Genomic DNA, 19575 nt, shown 5'->3' with positions numbered 1-19575 from the left:
CCACCCCCCCACCCCCGCCGGCACAATCTCCCTCCCTCTTCCCTTCCTTCTTAGAATCAATACTGTGTATTGGTTCCAAAGCAGAAAAATGGTAAGGGCTAGGCAATGGGGATTAAGTGACTTGCCCAGGGTCACTGAGCTATGAAGTGTCTGAGATCAGATTTGAACTAGTCATCTCTAGGCCTGACTCTCAATTCAGTGAGCTAACCAGCTGTCCCCCTGTAATCTTTTTCTGATCAGTTGCCCAACTTCCTTACTGTTTCTGGGCTTAGAGCTCCTCAAATTGCTGCTCCTGCTCCTGCTATTGCAGCCCTCACCAGAGTCTGATTCTGGTCCTGTAAAAGGTACTCTCCAAGTCAGCAGGTGGCCACCTCCATGCCACAGACTTGTCTCCTGGAGACCTCCTAAGTTGTCTTAGGTTGTAAAAATGGATCACCTTTTGTCAGCTCTGAGGCTCCAATTGATTTGAAGAATTATTTTAAATTATATTTAAATTACTTTAAAGTTGTTTGAAGGAAAATATTGGAAGAAGGATACAGTTAGATTACTGCCTCTTCTTTTCCATCTTGTCTCTGCCTGACTCCCAGTTAATTTCTGACTTAAAAGAGCTGAACTGGGATACTATATTATGCTTAAAAGCACCATAAATATTAAAGCAAAGTCAGTGCAAATTAGATATGCATGTGCAACAGGACACTAGCACCTTGTTTCAATCTTTCCTCAAAAATCTACTTGCTGTTTCTGAGTCCCACCTTCTTTGTCTGTAAAATGTCCATCATAATCTGTAATAGTCATGTACATATAATATTTATATATTTAAGAGGGAAAGTAGCTAACCTTAGAGAGAACTACACTGTAAAACAGTAATTGTTGGGACCCCAGTTCACCATTTTATGACCTAGACAGATCTGACAAAAAGATAAGTATTGAATTGAAGAATGACTGAACACATTATGGCATAAATATAATAAAATATTGTGCCATGAAAAAGAGCAAATTTGAAAAGTTCAGAAAACTTTTAATTCTTGTATGAGGTAATTCAGGAGGAAGGACATAAAACTTAGTGAGCATTTTATACAAAGAACCCTAAGGGTAATCAACACTGAAATTGTAGAACTCTGATCAGATCAAATAGGTTATGTGAATCTTGAAAGTAGGCACTGTTTCATTTATATTTTAACCCGCTCCCCCCTTCCTGGCCAATAGACAGATGATAATTTTTTTAAATGATTATATTCAATATCAAGGCATTATGTCAGAGAGTAAAATATACCATCTTAATTTTTCAACTAGTCACTTGGTAGATTATAGGTGAGAAATGAGCTAAGTTTTTACATATTACAAATGTGCTATTTTGTTTAATGTTATTTCTTTAAAAAGGTAGATTGTTTTGGAGTAGAAGGTGTGCCATTGTGAAATGATGGTGATTTTATAGAGTAGAAAAGAACATTGATACAATACTTCAAAAAAGTATGAACAAATTAAAATACTGATTTTTGTTTTCCAATCTTATAATTTGCACCAAAGTTAATTAATATTTCATCTTATTTATTCTTTTAGGTATGCACAAGCTGTGAAGATAATGCTAGTGCAGTTGGTTTTTGTGTAGAATGTGGAGAATGGCTTTGTAAGACTTGTATAGAAGCACATCAACGAGTAAAATTCACTAAAGATCATTTAATTAGGAAGAAGGAAGATGTCTCAGGTAAGATGGTCACTCTTGCCTCTTTTGACATTCAATACACATGTATAACCATAAGGGTCCTGTTCAACTCTAGCAAATGTGACTTGAGAGCAATTAAGTTCCATACTTCTTTTTTATGTATTATGGAAAAACAAATCATCAAATTTGTAATTCAGCTTTATATCAATTTAAGTGTCTAATTTTAAATCAATGAGGAACTTGCATTTTAATGAGTATGTACTATAATTATTAGCCTTTTAAATTGACCTTGATCGATAAGCTCTAAAAAGCAGCAACACATTATTGATGATCAAAAAAACCTTTTAAATCTTGTCTTAGATTTGTCTTACAATTTAAAAATGACTTATTTTACTACAGAGGCTGTTGGAGCATCTGGTCAGCGCCCTGTTTTCTGTCCTGTCCATAAACAAGAACAATTGAAACTTTTTTGTGAAACATGTGATAGACTGACATGTAGAGACTGCCAACTACTGGAACACAAGGAGCATAGGTACCTGTATTATAATGCTTTACCTTACATTTTATTTGCCATTGGGAAGAAAATTTCAAAGAGCCCAACAATTTAATTCTCCAGAGAGGCACCTAGGTAACCTAGTGGATAAAAGTACCAGGCCTGGAATCAGGAAGACACCAGATTTGGCCTCAGACCCTGGACAAGTCTTTTAAGCCCAGTTGCCTAGCCCATACCACTTTTTTTGTGTAGGAACCAATACATGTATCAATGCTATGGCAGAAGATATGGATTTAAAAAACAATAATCTTCCATTTCCCCTAAAATACAGAAATTACCTGAGGTTCATTAGAATGCTTAAGATTTAATAATGAGTTGTTAATTACCAATTATCTTAATTTTTCTTTTTTTTTCTAGCAGTACATAAGTAATTTTTGAATTACCTTTCACAAACTGAATCATACAACTAAGTTGTTACAGTACAGACTTGGTTAATAATAATTGAAATTCTTCTAGTTCTGATCAGTTGTGCGTGTACCCTTTGTGAGCTATATGTAGATATCAAAATAGAATGGGGCTTGGTAGAATGACTTGGTAGTCAACTTTACTGCTGATGGAGATTACTTGCCTTGGCCTTAAAAGGGCCTTAGTACTGAATAATTTTAGGCTCTAGTAATATAGTGTCATTGTCACTAAAATCCCTTTGATCTTTGGAGTGAGAAGATAGAAAATATTCCTAACCTTCTCTATCATGTTGTTTTAAACACTTGCTTAAAATAAATGCTTAAATATGCTTAAACATGCTTAAAATAAATCTCTAATAGAGACCTTCAAGAGAGACACATAACTTGGGCTCAAGATAGCTTGATATATCCACCTGGACTTTTAAAAATAGTCTGCTCTTTTAAAACAATTAAATTAAGTAACAAAACTATTTATTTATTAAGTAACAAAACTATTTATTTTCCTGCCTTTCACCTCCATTTTTTGAGGAAAAAGAAAAAGAAAGCAAAACCCTCTTAAACAATATATATAATCAACTAAAATAAATTCTCTTTTTTACTATATTAAAAATTATGCCTCTCTTCTCACTGTCTATTATCTCTCAGGAATTAGGTAGCATATTTCATCATGGGTCTTTTGAAATTATGGTTGATGATTTCATTGTTCAGAGTTCTTAAATGTTCCAGAGTTGTTTACAATGTTGTTGTATAACTGGTTTTCCTATTTCTGCTCAATTCACTCTGTAGCTGTTTATACATATTCTCCCAGTATTATCTGAAATAGCCCCTTCATCATTTTTTTATAGCATTAAAAATATGTATATTTTAAAATTTGTTTTCCATGGTTACATGATTTTTTGTTCCCCTGTTCCCTCCCCTCAGTTGACAAGCAATTTCATTGGGTTAAACATATATTATCACTCATCCTATTTCCATATTATTCATTTTTGTAATGAGTAATGTTTTAAAACCAAAACCCCAAGTCACATACCCACATAAACAATTGATAAATCATATATTTTCTTCTAGATTTCTGCTTCCATAGTTCTTTCTCCAGATATGGATAGCATTCTTTCTCATAAGTCCCTCAGGGTTGTCCTAGATCATTGCATTGCTTCTAGTAGCAAAATCTATTACATTTGATTATCCCACAGTGTTAACTGTCTCTGTATATGGTGTTCTCTTGATTCTGCTCAATTTACTCCACATCCGTTCATGGAGGTCTTTCTACTTCTTATAGAAATCAAACAGTTCATCATTCCTTATAGCACAATAGTATTCCATTACCACCATATACCACAATTTGTTCAGTCATTCCCCAATTGAGGGACATCCTCTCATTTTCTAACTTTTTACTACCAAAAAAAGTGCAAATATAAATATAAATTGTATAAATAAATGCAAACAGAACCTTTCCTGTTTTTGTTTTTGTTTTTAATCTCTTTGGGATACAAACCTAGTAGTGTTATTGTTGGATCAAAGGACATGCATTCTTTTAAAGCCCTTTGGGTATAATTCCAAATTGCCTTCCAGAATGGTTGTATCAATTCACAACTCCACCAGCAATATATTAGTGTCCCAATTTTGCCACATTCTCTCCAACATATTGGTCACTCTGCTAGGTGTAAGGTGGTACTTCAGAATTGTTTTGATTTGCATTTCTCTAACCAGGAAGGATTTAGAACATTTTTTCATATGATTATTGATAGTTTTGATTTCTTCATCTGAAAACTGCCTATTAATTTCCCTTGACCATTTATCAGTTGTGGAATGATTTGTTTCGTTATAAATTTGACTTAGTTCTTTGTATATTTGAGAAATTAGACCTTTGTCAGAGAATTTTGTTATAAATTTTTTCCCCCGTTTGTTGCTTCCCTTCTAATTTTGATTGTGTTGGTTTTGTTTGTACAAAGCCTTATTAATTCAATGTAATCAAAAGTATTCATTTTATATCTTGTAATGCTTTTTTAATGTTCTCTGTTTCTTGCTTGGTCTTAAATTCTTTCCCTATAGATCTGACAGGTATACTGTCTAATTTACTTATAACCTATCACTCTTTATATTTAAGTCATACACCCATTTTGAACTTATCTTGGCATAAGGTGTGAGATATTGATCTAAACCTAATATTTGCCATACTGTTTTCTAATTTTCCCCACAGTTTTTGCTAAATACTGGGTTCTTACCCCAAAAACTGGGATCTTAGAAATTTTTAAAAGAAAGGAGAACCCTTACCTTCTGTCTTAAAACCATGTTCTAGAGTGGTAAGGGCTAGGCAGTGGGGGCTTTCCCAGGGTTACATAGCTAGGAAGTGTCCAAGGCCATTTTCGAACCTGGGACCTCCTGTCTCCAGGTTTGGCTCTCAATCCACCCGGTCACCTAGCCCTGCCCTTTTTTTAATAATGTTTGTGAATGTTGATTTGTTCAGACATTTCCCAATTGATGAGCACGCCCTTCATTTCCAGAGGCTAGACATATGGGGTTAAGTGACTTGCTTAGGGTCATAGAGCTAGGAAGTATCAGAGACCATATTTGAAACCAGGTCCTCCTGACTATAGATCTGGTGCTCACTGCTTTGTGCTACCTAGCTGCTCCTGATACTTATGACTCTTGAGAACATTGCCACTAGTAGGGTAGTTCAAAGAAGTATGCATTGAGTGAAGTGAATATGATAGGATGATATCCAAGAAAATACAGTTATATGATCAGAAAGGAATTCATGGGGACAATTAAGGGATAAGAAGAGGAATGTATGGGAAGAAAAGGGAAGTAGAGACAAAAAGGGTTTTAAATACTTCATAGGAGATGTGGAAGAAATAATAGAAGGGAAGATGGGTACATGGGAAGCAATATTTTAACCTTAATGTCATCGGAGTTTGTTCATCAAAGGAATAACATCCATACTCAGTTGGATCTATCTTACCCTATAAGGAAGTAGAAGAGGAGGGGGAGAAGAGAAAATAGGAGATAGGACTGATAGAAAGTAGGGAAAATTGGGGGATGTGGTAATCAGAAACATTTGTGAGCAGAGAGGCTAAAGCAAGAGAGGGAAAGAATAAGAGGGAGAGAAAGAAGATGGGGGGGGGACACATAGTAATCATAAATGAATGTAAATGGGATGAACTCACTCATAAAACAAGTAGATAGCAGAGTGGATTAAAAATCAGAATCCCATTATATGTCATCAACAAGAAACACATTTAAAGGAGGGAGACACACATTGAGTAAAGGTAGGGACTGCAATCTATTATATTTCAACTGAAGTAGGAAAAGCAAAAATAGTAATCACAATCTCAGACAAAGCAAAACAAAAATAGATCAAATTAAAAGAAACAAATAAAGATAATTTATTATATAATAAAATAAAGATAAATAAAAAAGAGATGAGATAAATTAAAGAGATAAAGAAGAGAAAAAAGATGTTGTATTTTTACTAAACATAGATTGCATTAAATGGCATCAAATACAAATTCCTAAAGGAGAGGTACCTTTTCATCTCTTTTGATCACTTTTATCTATTGGGAAATCTCTCTTATTCTCTATGAAGTTGAATTAAGCTCCTGACATCTTGGAAATAAGAGACACTTAATGCAAAGATTTTTTCCTAGTTAGTGCTTTGTTTCTGATTTTAATTGCATTGGTTTTCTTTGTACAAAATCTTATAAGTTGTATGTAATAAAAAATTTCCATTTTATATCTTGTTATATTTTCTGTCCATTCTTTGGTCATGAAGTCTTCCTCTTATCCATAGAGCTTGAAGATAATTTTTTCCTTGCTCCTCTAATTTGTTCATGTCTATATGTTTATATCTAATTTGTGAAACTAATTGAAGTTTATTTTATCTTGTTGTGAGATACTTATCTATCAGATTGCTTTCCAGTTTTCTCAGAGTGTTTTTTATTTTTGGAAAGTGAATTCTTAAATAATAGAATCTTAGTTTATCAAAGATGCTTTATACGTTTTCTCTTCTTTATTTTGTATGCCTAATTAGTTTCACTGATCAAACTCTTATTTTCAATTAAGACTAAATAGTTTTAATGATTACACTAGTCTGTTGGATTATTTGAGCTCCAGTGTTCTAGACCCCCTTCCTGCTCACTTTTTTGACCATTATGTTTCTTTAGATCCTTGACCTTTTATCCCTCCAAATGGATTTCATTTTTTTCCTAGTCTATAAACTAATCTTTTGTTAATTTGATTGGTATAATAGTGAATTAGTAAATTAATGTATCTAGTCCTATTGTTTTTATTATATTGGCTTAGTGAACAATTATTTTGGCTCATGAACAACCCTAGCCTTACTCTTTTTGGTGGTTGTTGTTGTTTTTTAAATCCTTAACTTCTGTGTATTGGCTCATAGGTGGAAGAGTGGTAAGGGTGGGCAATGGGGGTCAAGTGACTTGCCCAGGGCCACACAACTGGGAAGTATCTGAGGCCAGATTTGAAGCTAGGACCTCCTCTCTCTAGGCCTGGCTCCCAATCCACTGAGCTACCCAGCTGCCCCTACTTAGCCTTACTCTTGATAATATGACACTTGAGGTTGCAGAGCACATTCTTATCAACAACTATATCATATAGTATAAATATTACTATCTCCATCTTGTAAATAAGAAAATTGAGACACAGAAAGTGTTGGGTGACTTTCTGAGGTCACAAGGAAGTAATATCATCAGGCCTCATATTCATGTTTTCAGACGTTGAGACACCAGTACTTTCTATTAAGTTCTGCCATCTTTCCTTATGAAGCATAGTTCATTACACTCAAGTTCCACATTCGTGGTTCTTGTTGTTCTGTACTTGTTAAAAACCTATTGAGCAGACATGGTTCATCCTGATGTTTTCTACCTAAACTATAGTCTAGATCTGCAAGATATTCCTGCAATCATTCAGTCACTCACCCTTCATTTATTTGTTTGCTTATTTGTTTGTTTATTCATTCATTCATTCATTCACTCATTTATTTGTGCTTTTCTAACCAGATAACCTTCATTCTTTTTATTATATTTATTTTTTGCCTATTGATTATGAAATTGGTATTTTGAAAGTCCTCTTTTACATTCAAACTTGGATATTCAGAAATATTTTAAATACATGGACATGGTACAATACATGAATGATTATTCTTCATTTATCCAGTGCCCATTGCATAAAGTGTATTGTAAGAATTTAAATTTAGGTTTTTATGCTAATATGAAAGTTCTAAAGTAATATTGTTGTCACTGATTTAAAAATATTACAGCTTCAGTCAAAATGACTTAGCAGCTTTATTTATAAAGAGGTGGAAAGAGTGAAAGTGGAAAAATAAAGATAGAGACAGAAAGTGCTGCCTAGCTACCCTAAACTATTGAGTGCCTGATTCCAGTTTCTGCAGTTTAACATTAAGTGACTCTTTTTCCATATAAATAACACTTTGGTGCTTTATTTGTGGATTCTTGCAAAGGGTTTATGGCCACTGTGCAATTTGCTCTTTCTTTTTCAATTTCTTCTCTTAAAATTTTAATTTCTTTACTGCCTCTATTGAGTCACTGTTATCCGTCTTTCCTCTGGTGACTGTTAAATATGTAAACTGGTATTCTCCCCAATTCTTCAAGGTCCATACTAGACCAGTTCAGGCAGTTGGTTTTAATATAATCTTTTTTTTTTTTTTTTTTTTTTTTAAGCCCTTACCTTCCATCTTATACTGTGTATTGGTTCCAAGGCAGAAGAGTGGTAAGGGTGGGCAATGGGGGTCAAGTGACTTGCCCAGGGTCACACAGCTGGGAAGTGTCTGAGGCCAGATTTGAACCTAGGACCTCCCATCTCTAGGCCTGACTCTCAAACCACTTAGCTACCCAGCTGCCCCCTTAAAATAATCTTTGATTGCTTTAGAACAGTTCTCTACAAACTGCTTCTTTATCTGCCAGTATCTTTCTCTGGAAAGATCCAGGTCTTTGTATCTACCTCCCAGCTCAATAAGTGTATCCATAAACTAGGAGGGATTTTCATTACTTTTTGCTTAAGATTCTTTAACTTCTTACATGTACCAGGCCTATTCTCAGAAGAAGCCTTCATTGCTGTTAGTAATGCCTCTCTAGCCTGGCATAGTTTTGAGTTATCTTGCTCATTGTTCATATTCCATTTAGGATCAGTTTGGGGCAATGAACGGCTCTCTTTCCTTGGGCCTGATTAACAAGAGAGAGAATTTTGTTTTTCTCTGTCAAAAAAGCTTGGAGCAAATTTTCTGTGCCATGAAGGATCATATGTCTGATAAATGCTTTTAAGCTTTTAAAAATAACTCCAATAGGATCATCTTCAAAGGAAGGAGTTTTTTCTTGTATCTCTCAGTATCTTGGAAGGGGTGAAGGGTGTATATATGGTATCTTAAGGACACCACATTTCCAGTTTTATTGAAGGTGGATACTTCCTTTAAGGGGAATAAGCTTTTAACTGAATTTTTCTGTTACTTGACTCAATGTATGGGTTGCCATAGAGTGGGTAATGGATGTAGGAAGGCAAATAGGTCGGATAAGAGGCGTCTGGGTAGATATAGAGGTCAAGCAACATAGAGAGATAAATCTCTCTTTTGAATTTGGAAATTAAGTCTTGAGACCCCCCCCCCCAAAAAAAAATCAAACAAACAAAAATAACTAACCTTCAGTTTCTTATCAAGATCACTTGAGGTATTTTCCAGTTGACTTTTAAGGTGAGCTTTTATTTTTTTTAAATTTTATTTTTTAATATTTTTATTTTTATTTTGAATATTTTCCCATAGTTACATGTTTCATGTTTTTTCCCTCTCCCCAAATCCCCCTAACCCCTATAAGCCAATGCACAGTTCCACTGGGTTTTACATGTATCATTGATTAAGACCTAATTCCATATTATTGATTAGTTAGACTAGAGTTATTATTTAGTGTCCACATCCCCAATAATATCCCCATCAGCCCATGTGTTCAAGCAGTTGTTTTTCCTCTGTGTTTCTCCTCCCACAGTTCTTCCTCTGAATGTGGCTAGTTTTCTTTGTCATAAGTCTCTCAATGTTGCTCTGGATTCTTGCATTGCTGCTAGTAGAGAAATCCGATATGTTCGATTGTACCACAGTGTATCAGCCTATGTGTATAATGTTCTCCTGGTTCTGCTCCTTTCACTCTGCATTAATTCCCGGAGGTCATTCCAATTCACATGGAATTCCTCCAGTTCTTTATTCCTTTGAGCACAATAGTATTCCATCATAAGGTGAGCTTTTAGATCAGCTTTGAGGTCAAAGATTGAATGAGTAGTGGGAGGGATTTGTTTGATTGGATGGGAAGTGTGTCAGACAGGAAGAGGCCAAGATGAATCTCTCATCTGGGTCTTGAGGTTACTCAGGCTATTTACCAGTTTTTTCTTAAAGAGGGATAGATAAACTGCAACATATCCTGTCATACCCAGGAACAGTGCTTCTCTGGGATCATGAGCCATTTTAGATAGACAAGAAACAGCATTTCCGAATTTGGGCTATGCTGCTAAAAATCATAATTAGTTGCCTATTTAGTATTTTTCAGTCTAATTATTACAATTGCTAGTGATTCTACTTTTTGTTAATAGGTGGTGCTACTGGCAAGGGGTTGGGGTTTCAGAAAGCTATTAGGCAGGGTCTTCTAGAAACTTGAGATAAGAAAATTGTTATAAGTACAGGCATACCCTAGTTAATTAGCCTTTGAGTGAAGGGCAAGTGAAAAGCCTAAGCCTGAAACTAAATTTAGGAGGTACAACAGGAAAAAGCAAAAGTTTTCTATTTTAGGCAAGATAAAACACACTTTCTTGTAAGAAAAGCTCTCACAGTACAGCCTGAATTTTTGCTAAGAGGTTTGCAAGAGTTTTCTACTCTCTCCTCCCCCTAGCCACTTCTCTGAGCTGGCCTGGGGCCAAAAAGTGTTTGCTGGTATTTTATTCTTAATGGATTTCAAAGCTCTTCAGGATTAAAGGAGCAGTTTTAGTTCCTCCTGTTCCTGCTGACTGCTCTCCCTAATAGAGCCATGTGGGGTTTGGAAAGACCTTAAAAAGAATTCTGGACTGCAAGATGGAAGCTTGTGGGGGAAGGATTGTTTACCCTCTGAGGTAAGGATGGGGGGGGGGGGGGAAAGTATCTTCCCAGTGGAGCCCTCAGGGCTAGCTAATTGTTGCCTAAGAAAAAATATAGTCAACCTACCCTGAAGCCCCTAGTAATAAAGCTGTTTTCAGTTTAAGGGGGAAAGAAAGAAAAAAAAAAGATTTAGGTAGGACTTACCCTTCCCTACCACAAACAGACAAACAGTTGTAGCTCCTGGCTAATCTGTTTTAAACTGCTCTGCCAACTTAGAGTTGAGTAAGAACTTCTAACTCCAGAATTTAGCAACTAAAGACCTGACTTAAGGATAGTAAAAAGTGAAGAAAACTGAAGAAGACTGAGGGTAGTCATCTAAACCTTTGTGGTCTGCCAATTAATGTAAGAATTTAAATTTTAGGTTTTTGTGAGAACCTTCAGTGCATAGGAGGCTTAGACGGCTAAGGATCCCACCAGAACTCATGGAAGGCAGTATCCCACCAAAGGGCCAATAAGCAGAGAGGGTTTCCTCACAGAAGAACCAAGGAAGGAATCACTCCATTCACCACCATAAGCTGATGCAGGATCCAGGGAAAGAGTCTTATCCTCCTGCCCAGCTCACCAACCCAGAGAGAGTACATCAGTCCTCAGACTGGCCTTTTTAAATCAGTTTTCTCAATGTCACTTCCTTTTGCTCCCTCACTTCACAGGAACCAATTGTAGTCTTTCAATTTGCCTAGCACTGCCCAAGGGGGGCGGGGTGGCAGTGGTAGCCTTTGGAGGTGTGAGATTTCTCTAGTAAGCAATGTGTGAATTCTCTTACTTAGTGTTAAGTAGAGGTGCTTTGAGTTCTTGATTTGTTTTACTAAAAATAGACAAGTGGAGAGTTAATCCTAACTTCACAATATTTTGAAACTTCATCTGATTATTAATAATCTGTTTTAAGTAGGCCTTAGTATAAAGTAACACAAAGCCAAAAGGCATTTATGAGGCCTAGGATAGTAAGAGCCCATTTGATTATAATAGTTAATATGCTTCATCTAGGAGAATAATTAAGAAAATCAGAAAGAGGGGTTCTACCATCAAGTGTCTTCAGTAGGCATTTGGATTTCTGCTATAACCTATTGGATTTTGTAGAAGCTCTTTACAATCTCATCTGATTAATTAACATAGGAAGAAAATGTTTGATTGATTGATTGTAGCCCAGGCTTCTCTTTGTGGAGCTGTAAAAAGGTCTGAAGACTATATGGTTTTACTTGGCCATCTAAGCTCAAAAATACTTCTCATTTTGTAGCCTAGGCCAATCTCTCAATTCCTAGAAATTCCTAGCTGTTTACTCTGAGGTGTGACCTCAATCATATGGATATGGACCAGAGGGCTTTGTTTTTCTGACATTTGTTCTAGTACAAGGTTCACCAAAAAAAAAAAAAATCAGTGAACATACTTTCCATTATTCAAAATCTATATCAAAATGTGATGGCCAATATTAAATAATTTCAATTCTTGTAACTTGACAATGCTTTTCCAATATTTATCTAAGCAGCACATTTCATCCAGAGTTCCAGATCACCTGTTGCAAGTCATCAGATCCCTAGAAACATTTTTTTTGGACATTGTAAGAGGGAGATTTTAGATATTTATAGATATATATTTAAAGTGTGGCTGCCAGGAATCAACAATTCAGATTGATTCTGTAATTAAAATAGACCCAAGTCAGGATCGGGTTTAAGGTAGTTTATTTACAATTAGGACAGTAAAAGGTAAGGAAATAAAGAGAGGGAGAGGCTTGTCCAGGCCTGCAAAGGCCTGGACGAGAGAGAAGGTTAAAAGGCTAAATAAATTAGGCTACAAGCCACAAGGCCTAGCAATCAGATAGGCTAGAGCCTGCTTAAGGTAGAATCTTGGAAAAACGCCAAGGTAGGCCAAGGAAGTCAGCCTAACTTACCCATGTGACCATTCAGAGTAGAAGCTGCCCGAGGTCTCCCTTGTTCTTGATTTGTTACTTATTGTCACGTGTGGGTAACTCATCCCCCTCCCCACTAAAGGGAGATGGGGATGACATCTTCTTGGGTAGGTAGAGTTTTGACTATGAATGGGCTAGAGCTAATTCCATTAACACAACATAGTGTGATAGATCTCTTCTCAGGATAGCTCTGAAGACTTTCCTCTTAAAAGCTCCACTTCTCTTAATCAGGTCACTTGTAAAGATGTCTAGGTAATTTTGTTTAAATCTGCCAGTAACAAGACTCAATACAATTTAGTATTGTTTCCTAAATTTGGTTTTCCAGTGACTAGTTTATGAAACTTGTTTTTTTTTTTAAATTTTTCTATCCTATTAATAATAGAGCTCTAAAAAGAACATTATAATTGTTAATTCAAATTTATATTTAAAATCCTTTTCTCAGCTTTGAGAGCTTGGTGCTAAAAACATTCAATGGGGGAGGGTGGGGAGAGAGAGAGAAAGAGAGAGAGAGAGTGTTAGAGTTAATTCTTAGAGAAAACAATCTGATCCTGTTCACTAAAAATTGTCTTATATTTAAGTAAAAATTTTTTTCATTCTGACCTAATTCCTCCCATTTGAGGATATTATTTCCATGTCATTCTGATAGAATGTAAGTTCTTTATACTATTGAGTCAAACTACAAATTTATATTGAAAACTGTAGCATCCTATTATAGTTACTCATATTTCAGTATTAATGTTAATTAATAGAAACTTCCACTATTCATCACAGAAATTTGCTATGAAAGGAAAAGGAAGGACATGATTATGATGATTTCAGAGACTCCCCTCAAAGGCACAGACTAACCTGACATAAACCACAGGGGAAAAACTCCCTTTAGTTATGTTAGATTCTAGGCAAGAGTCATATTTGGCAGCTAAACACATGATAAAGTTCTAAGCTCTTCTTAGGGTGGGAAAGTATATTGAGGCAAGAGCATCCTATGTTTGCCTTTGCAAAGATTGTCTCATTAACTTTCTCCTAACACAGATATCTAACTTCAGCAATTCTTAGATTGCGTTCCTTTTCAGCAAGACATGTCATTTTCCTTGAATGCTGTATTATTCTATTCAGCTACCAGAGTAATTTTAATAAAGCACAGACCTAACCATGTTATCCTCCTTCCTAATAAATTTCACTTGGCTCCCTATAGCTTCCTGGATCAAATACAAAATGCTCTATTTGGCTTTCAGAGCCTTTCATACTCTAATTCCTTCCTACCTTTCCAGCCTTCTTACACTTTATTCCTATGAACAAGAAACTTTGTCTCAGCTCTTAGGTATTTTCCCTGGCTATCCCTATAGTTAGAATACTTTCTCTCCTTATCTCTGCCTCTACTACCTTCTCTGGCTTCCTTTACATCCAAGGAAAAATCCCATTTCCTACTGGAAATTTGCTTCAACCCCTCTTTAATTTTAGTATTTTCCTTCTTTTAATTATTTATCTTGTATATAGCTTGTTTGCACATATTTCCACCCCCACTCCACACCCTCCCACCTCCCCACGCCTCTGTTTGATACTGGGTTTCTTGAGGGGAAGGACTATCTTTTGATTCTTTTTGTATCCCTAGCATTTAGAACAATGCTTGGCATATAGTAGATGCTTAAATATTGATTAACTATGTGATGGTATGGTGAGACTCGAGGTAACAGATGGCTGTTACTCCTGAGGAATGAGAAGTAGAGATCATTGAGAAATGGATTGGTGAATATGGCTTCCCTGAAGCCTTAAAAATGCTGGACTGAACCAAATATTCAGAGGAAGAGACTATGGGGATAGAATGACAGAATGATCTTCCATGATAAGAAGGTTGTTTTTCCTCCATACTTTCAGAATTATGTTGTCTCAAGCAAAGTATTTTTACAATGTGTACTCAGGTCTAGCTGCTCCTTAAATTAATTTTTAAAGCTTAAGAGAGAAATTTTAGGTATTATATATATATAAGGTGTGGCCGCCAGGAATCAATAATTCAGATTGATTCCATAATTAAAATAGACCCAAGTCAGGATCGGATTTAAGGTAGTTTATTTACAATTAGGAAGGTAGAAGGCAAGGGAAATAGAGAGGGAGAGGCTGGTCTGGGCCTACAGAGGTCCTGACGGAGAGAGAAGGTTAAAAGGCTAATTAAACTCGATTACAGGCCACAAGGCCTTAGCAATCAGAGAGGCAAGAAGCCTGCTTAAGGTAGAGAGTCTGGAAACGCCAAGGTAGGCCAAGGAAGTCAGCCTAACTTACCCATGTGACCATTCAGAGTGGAAGCAGCCTGAGGACTCAGCTGAGATCCTTCTGTACCAAGTTCAAAGCAGGAACTCTCTTAGCAGGAAGTAACCAACATACTTGAAGAGATAGTGTCTTTCGTCACTTCCTGTGGGTCCACCTCTCATTCAAGTGGACAAATGGCAGCCTCTACACTGATTTGGACTGCCCAACTCATCTCCCCTACCCACTAAGGGAGGTGGGGATGACATCATCTCTGATAGTAGAGTTTTGACTATGAATGGGCTAGAGCTAATTCCATTTACACAAAAGTGCTGTTTCATTTTCCTATGTAGCTCTTGGAGAATGAAGAATTAGTCTAACATTATACCTTTACTGTCAAGAAAAGAATATTTTATAGAAATTCTTTCAGATTTGTGTTCTTTTTCATCTATTTACCTTATGTACTTGGTTATAATCTGCCCTAATCTCACATAAATAAAAACTGAAAAAAAAATCAATATTGGTTAAGATATAGGGGTGACTTTATTATACTATCGATGGTGCTGTAGACTGAGAATATTTTTTTGAGAGCCGTCTGGTAATAAATAATGAGTGTCTGAACAACAACCCTATTGCAAGGGTTATATAATAAGATGAGAATACAGCTGTACAAAAATAGTTGTATTTGCTTTATTTCCTTGGGAAAAAATTCAGACAACACATCCAACAACTGATAAATAGCTGAATAATTTATGGTAATAAATAGACTATTGTTATACAAATAGTAAAGGATTTAACTGATAAAGTAAAATGAACAGGATCAGAACAGTGACAGCAATCAATAAAATATGTGCACTCATACATATGGTTGTATATGCATACTTCTACTGCTCTCCTGCTCCCCCAGAATGGAGAACTCTTTAGGTATATATTCCAAAGCTGATCTTCTTTTTAGTTGGTTATCTGAATATTTTTTCTTTTCTTTTTAATCTAGATAGGATTTTCTTAATCCTATATTTACAAATTATAATTTTTTGGTAATTATTTCAATATAATTGGTTTCATTTAAAATCCTTATGTCATTTTTTGCATTAAAAAAACAACATTCTGAAAAGGGATCTATTAACCTCACCAGACTGCCAAATTCATCCTTGACCCAAAAAACCTTTGTCTAGGTATTAATATTTAACATTTCTAGGTTTGGGTTGGATATTTACAACCTGTTGAGTTAGATTATTGATGTGTGGCCTTTTGTTGTGAAAGTTGTATTCATCACACTATAAAGATCTTCTAAATGGGAAATTTTCCTGGAAGTAGTAATACAACTGGATATAAATTACAGGTAAACCGCATTTTATGTATTGATTATTTCCCTAAAAAGCTATAACTCTCATATTTTAAATATGGATTTGGCAGTAGATTAAGATTCAGAAGATTTGTTCCAATGGGTAGAATTGATATTTTCAAATGGTCCTAATATGGCACTAGGCACTTGGTTCTTGAAGAGCAAGGTTACCCTATGGAATTGGCTGTCTTTTTAGGGTACTATTAAAATTAGAAGTATTCTTTCTCTTTGCCCCCCTTCCCCCTCATCATTTTTGTCTCCCTCTATTTCTGCCCTGTCTCCCCTTTCCTCCTTTCCTGACATTTCTTTCCTTTCTCTCTCATCTTTGGATTTTAAGACAACATTAATAGAATATCTCCCCTGTAGACATTTGAGTACAGTATGGTGAAAACTATCCTGAATGTTGGGTAGAATTTGTAATTCATTGTTAAATTGGCCACATAGTTAGTCATTTTAGGTTTTATGTCAACCTGCAGTCAAAATACCACAGGGCTCTCTATTTTGTTCAATTTTTATTAGTTACTTGAATGAAAACATTAATGATATCATCACAGTTGCAGGTAATTAAATTTGGCCAATGAACACTTAATATGAAATCCTTTCCTTAAGAATGACAGAAGAATTAGAATCCAAAAAGATCTAACAAAATGTCAATATTGGAAGGGATCTTAGAGAATATCTTGTCCAACCTTCTCACATTATAAATGATTACCTGAGACTCTTAGAAATTAAGTGTATTATACTATCTCCCATAGCTTGTAAGTGACATAGCTGGGATTTGAATGCAAATCTTTTGATTTAGGTTCATTGTTCTTCCTACTATATCATCCTCCTCTGTATGGTTTGGAATGATGGACTGAATATAATAATATAATATTTAGTAAGGATACATGATATGTTTGGGCTGGGGGGGTATACCTCTAGAAATTGGGAAGGGGATTTGGGAACAAGATTGAAAAGAAAAGGATAAAATCTTCCAATAATTTGAGAAGACGATAATTTGTGAATTATACTTAAGAACTTTAGAAATGGCCCATACAAGTATATGTCAGTATATATAATGTTACAATAGTGAGTTCAGATACATTTTATTAATATTTTTATTTTTATACTCCAACATATACTTCTCTTTTGCTCCCAGGGAGCTATTCCTTATCATAAACCACTTGGTGTGTGGTAGGAGGAATGATGTAAGACTTTGGGAGGAATATACTGCTCTATCTTTTTGCTCTCTGATTAGAAGGAACAGTCAACTGAGGGAGCTGCGGAGTTATTGAGTATCAAAAACTGAGTAATATGCATGGAGTTGACATATCAGGTGATTAGCTTGAGTAGAAACCAACCTGAACTACTATAGAAAAGGGAGATGAAAAATATCCCATAAGGAATCTCTTCAAAGAATAAGTACGAGAAATTGAAGCAATTAGCAAGTTTTCCCATGCAGAATACTTGGGGGAGAGAGGGTTTGATGAAGCATGATTATATCTTAAAATTTGTCATGGAGAAGATAATGAGCTTTTTTTGTTTGGCACCAAAATTCACAACTAGGACCAATGGGTTAGCTTTGAGAGTAGAAATCTCATCACAATACAAACTTTTACTAGCAATTAGAGCTGTCTGGATATAAAATGAGTAGTCTCATGAAATGTCTTCCTCCTTGGGTTGTAAGCTTTTCTAGGACAGGGTCTGACTTTCTTTTTTCTGTTTGTGCCCCCAATGTTTAATGCAGTGCCTGGCACATCATAATTGTTGCTTAATATTTATTGATTTGACATGGCTTGGAATGCTCTTACTATCCATAGAATTCAGTATAAAACAGACTTGAAGACATAAATTCTAGGAAAAGCTTCATATTTGACATGAAATTGCTGGAGAGAAAATAACCTGGCAGAAGTTAAGTTTAAACAAAAATCTTATACCAGTATAACAATATATTCAAAATGGCTATGTATCATGAATTTTAGAGGCTACATAATAGAATAATTAAAACTGAACCAGATCAGGTACCTTTCATAGAAATAAGTTGAGATGAATTCTTAAACAAGGGTACATCTCCCAAGTTACTGGAAGAATCCTAGGAGAGGCTACTTCTTGCTCCTTTTGTGACAGGGTTTTGAATCTCTTTGTCATCTAAATAAATCATCCTAATGAAATCATTCAGTTTTTCAGTCACTGAAACTGACTTTGCCTAAAATGTGACACCTGTAACTGAGATATTACTTGATAATGTGTTCTTTTCAGGGAAGACAGTTCATGTCTTTTATAGAAGCTATTCATGTATGTTGAGTTAGATCTTGGTTCCCAAACTTAGGAGCTTCATAAGTAATACATGTAGATATATAAATAATACATATAAATAAAACATAGCTTATCATGAAGTTTACAAAATGTTACTTTGGGCAGGCTATTCAACTTTTGAACTTCAGTTTCTTCAGCTATAAAATGGGAATAATTCTTGTACTACCTATCTCATGTGATTGCTGTAAAAATCCTTTTTAAGCTTTAAAGCACTTTTTAAAAAACTTTTTTTTTTAAATGTAAGAGGGAGAATTTTAGGTATTTTATAGATATGTATTTAAAGTGTGGCCGCCAGGAATCAACAATTCAGGTTGATTCCATAATTAAATCAGACCCAAGTCAGCATCGGGTTAAGGCAATTTATTTACAATTAGGAAGGTAAAGTATAGGAATAAAGAGAAAGGGAGAGGCTAGTCCAGGCCTGCGGAGGCCTGGACGAGAGAGAAGGTTAAAAGGCTAAATAAATTAGGCTGCAAGCCACAAGGCCTAGTAACCAGATAGGCTAGTGCCTACTTAAGGCAGAGTTTGGAAGCGGCCTAGGTAGGCCAAGGAAGTCAGCCTAACTTACCCACATGACAATACAGAGTAGTTTTTAAAAGTTTTTAAAAGTAAATTGTTATTTTAATCTATAAGATTCCCTCCTAATCCTAAATAATATTCTTGGACTGAAACTTAGAAAAAATTATAAACTTAGCACTATTTATTTTGAGTTAATAAGGATATCTCCTATGAAATTGGCATGTCTAGATTATAGGTAAGTCCCCATGCATTTGTTACTTATAATCTACATATATAAAATACAGTATAAAGGTAAACTATTACCATTATCATCATCCCCTTTCCTTTGGAGACAATTTACTTTATAGTTAGTTAGTAATAAGAGACCTTCAGCAGAAGCAACAGCTTATATACAGGAGGAAAGAAAGTAATTTAGCTAGTAAAAGTGCCAAAAATGAAGGGGACATATGAAGTGTTCTTGGGTGCTAATAGTAGCAAAAGAGAAAAGATAAAGGGAAATATATATCATG

General features: G+C 35.4%; 1 protein-coding gene across 1 annotated transcript in view; it reads left to right on the top strand.

Moving 5' to 3' along the window:
• The window catches only part of TRIM33 (tripartite motif containing 33), a gene marked incomplete at its 5' end in the record, with an annotated part of 177353 nt that overhangs the window by 77955 nt on the left and 79823 nt on the right, over positions 1-19575 (top strand). The window contains 2 exons of the mRNA XM_044675523.1: positions 1561-1705; positions 2063-2195. Coding sequence (XP_044531458.1) covers positions 1561-1705; positions 2063-2195 — 278 coding nt within the window. The remainder of the gene's footprint in view (positions 1-1560; positions 1706-2062; positions 2196-19575) is intronic.

Source organism: Gracilinanus agilis, chromosome 4 (assembly GCF_016433145.1).
Source record: "Gracilinanus agilis isolate LMUSP501 chromosome 4, AgileGrace, whole genome shotgun sequence".
In the NCBI taxonomy this organism is placed as follows: Eukaryota; Metazoa; Chordata; class Mammalia; order Didelphimorphia; family Didelphidae; genus Gracilinanus; species Gracilinanus agilis.
The sequence above is the reverse complement of the archived record's forward strand: the minus strand, read 5'-3'. Positions and strand labels throughout refer to the sequence as shown.